The sequence below is a fragment of the Lampris incognitus genome, chromosome 15, assembly GCF_029633865.1.
Source record: "Lampris incognitus isolate fLamInc1 chromosome 15, fLamInc1.hap2, whole genome shotgun sequence".
Classification (NCBI taxonomy): Eukaryota; Metazoa; Chordata; class Actinopteri; order Lampriformes; family Lampridae; genus Lampris; species Lampris incognitus.
In genome coordinates this window covers 25,328,969-25,331,613 of record NC_079225.1, presented here as the reverse complement: position 1 = coordinate 25,331,613, position 2,645 = coordinate 25,328,969, and the positions used below count along the sequence as shown (strand labels likewise).

Genomic DNA, 2,645 nt, shown 5'->3' with positions numbered 1-2,645 from the left:
CCCCTACCACGTACACCCTCTCCCTCTGCTGCCTAGAGTTTCCCACCAAATCAGTGGAAAGGAGACGAATGCGGAAAGGCCGAAACCTCTGGACCACTGAGGTGAATGACCCCTCGCTAAAGTGATACGGAAACAGATCACAAACTGCAGAAGTGGAACACATAACCTGCCATATCGGCAAACAATTCAATCAAAAGATGAAGGAGACTGCGGGGTAATGCCCTGCGGCTGCCCCCCCCCCCAAAGTGATGTCATCGTAGGGAAATTGCCAACTCCGCTAACTGTTGCTCCAAATATTTCCAGGAGGCAGGACGCGTCGGTGAAACACCAAACGCCTGCAGATCTTCCATGAGGAGAGTAAGCATCACACACCGAAACACCACGGCCAGTTGTCACGCATATGATGTGGAGATCTTCATTCATCCCACGGCTCCCACATCTCACATGGATTTTTTCATAAAGTATTTATGGCTTAGATGTAGATGACGGCGACGGTACTCCCTCCAAATGAGGATATAGGGAGCCTGTTTGGCTTGGAGCAAGGTCATGAGGCACGACGGCATCAATAATTTATAGATCGTTGTGCGCGTGCGCGCATGATAACCCAAGTAAACCTGTTAGACCGAGTGTTCATTTTAATATTTCAACCTCCGTTTATTTTAAACCAAAAAAAAAAACAGATCAGGGTCAAAATCACTAAACTGAAATACAAAAATAATGTGGACTCAAAATCGAAATCAATATATGAATACAATTTACACTCTCACGCACGCACACACGCGCACACACTACAGTGCTGTAGAGATGACAGCATTGCGAAATGACATTATCTTCGATATGGCAAAGGGGAGCTTGAACAAGCCAATGCTTTGTTTAGGCAACTGCGTAGCCAAGTGGGACTGTCTGTGGAGGCTTCGCCAGATCAGCGGCTTCACGTCTGGAGCGGTGTATGGCTAGTCCTAGTCTTAATCAATGTTAAAGCTAACAGTAAAAAAATAGAACAGAGACTTTCGAGAGATAGCCAACATCTCTAATCACCACACACACCCCCTCCCCCCCCCCCTCCCTCTCTCACCGTCTGGTCTGCCGCAGCGCGCCCTATGCAGGGAAGGGGCGAGTTCTGTTTTCCCGAAGAAAAAAAGAAAACCGAACCGAGCCGTGTGTGCTATGTTGGGCATTAAAGGTACAAGGTGATTTTAAGGGGGTTGGGGGGGGGTCAATGAGACTGCGTAGAAATTCGCACCATTTTTTTTTTTTTTTTGAAGGGGCGTTGTCTGTTCGTGCTGCCGCGTCTTCCTCTGTTTTAAACCGAGTCGTGCGTGTGGATGGAAACTCCAGCGACACGCGTGGCACCAGCCGCAAGTCCGAAGTCTGTTCCGACGTGCAGACAGCGTCCAAGAGCCAACAGGTCCCCGTCGTGTGTGCGTGCGTGCGTGCGCGCCCATGCGCGCGTCCACAAATGAGTCGCGGGGGGTAGGGAGGGGGCGATGGTGGTGGTAGTGGTGACGGGGGGGAGTATAGAGGACATCAAACGGAATGCCAAATCATTCCTTCCCGCCGTTCACCAAAGACAGCTCTTTGAGAATTCCACTGGCGTCCACTCGCCGCCTTTCCCGGATCATGTCCTCCAGGCTGCGAAACACCAGCGTGTGCACCCCGCTGCCGGACAGATGCACTTTGAGGAAATACTGCTGCTCCGCCGAGTGCACCTCGCCTCCAGCTTTGAACTCCCGCTTGCCGAAGCGGCACCAGGCTGCGAAACTTTCCGAGTTGGTCCAGCATATTTCCCCGCTGCTCAGGCCGAGGTGTCCCGCCGCGTTCTGCATCACCAGGTCGGCGGGCAGCGGTCGGTACCGGTAACGGTTGTTGACTATTCTTCCATGGCGGCCGTTGCAGATCTCAAGCAGGCTATCCTTGCGAATTTCCCCCTTGTGCAGGTGAATAACCCGGTCGTCCTGCTCGTAGATGGCCCAGTGGGGCGCCTGCGCCGTGCCCACCAGCTCCAGCAGGTCCCCTGGTTTGCACATAGTCAGCAAAGTTTTGGCCGAGTGCACGTTCAGGTCCTCGTTCTCCCGGAGCTTGGAAAAGATGCATTCCTGGGAGCAGAAGGCGGAGTACTCCACTTCGCTGACCGCTAAGGGTCCTTCCTCGCCTGTGCTGAGGTCCTTGGTGAAGCCGCAGTCGGACGGAGAGCGGTCGTCCACCTCCTCCTCTTCGTCAGAGAAGAAATAGGCCACGCCAACCCGAAGCTCGTCCTTCTCCAGCCCGGACGGATCCCCCGTGGGCAGCTCGCTGTAGTTCAGGTGGGTGATCCGGTCCAGTTGATTTCCCATCAATGACCTGGCAAGGCAGAGGCATGGACTGCGGTGTCTGCAAGGAAAGAAAGAGAGAAAGAAAGAACGAACGAAAGAAAGAGAGGATCACAGTGGTTACTGAGTGAGCGCACTGAGTACAGCGCACGAAACCCCTTTTACATTTTTACATATTTGTTCACCGTCCACCTGCATCGCAAAAAGCACACAACTAAAATAGGATCCTATTCTCAATAGCATGATAAGAGAAGAAAACAAAACCCTCCTAACCTCTCAGCAGTCGTCTGTTAAGGAGAAGCGCTAGCTCTCTTGTTGAGTTGACGGAGTTAACGC

The 2,645-nt window shown here is 52.6% G+C and overlaps 1 protein-coding gene across 1 annotated transcript; it reads right to left on the bottom strand.

Annotated features, from left to right (window-relative positions):
• Positions 1 to 1,074: 1,074 nt before the first annotated feature.
• On the bottom strand, positions 1,075 to 2,333 carry lratd1 (LRAT domain containing 1). Its single transcript, XM_056295126.1, has one exon. The coding sequence runs from the start codon at positions 2,331 to 2,333 to the stop codon at positions 1,545 to 1,547; it is 789 nt and encodes a 262-aa protein (XP_056151101.1). The 3' UTR covers positions 1,075 to 1,544.
• Between the last annotated feature and the right edge of the window lie 312 nt (positions 2,334 to 2,645).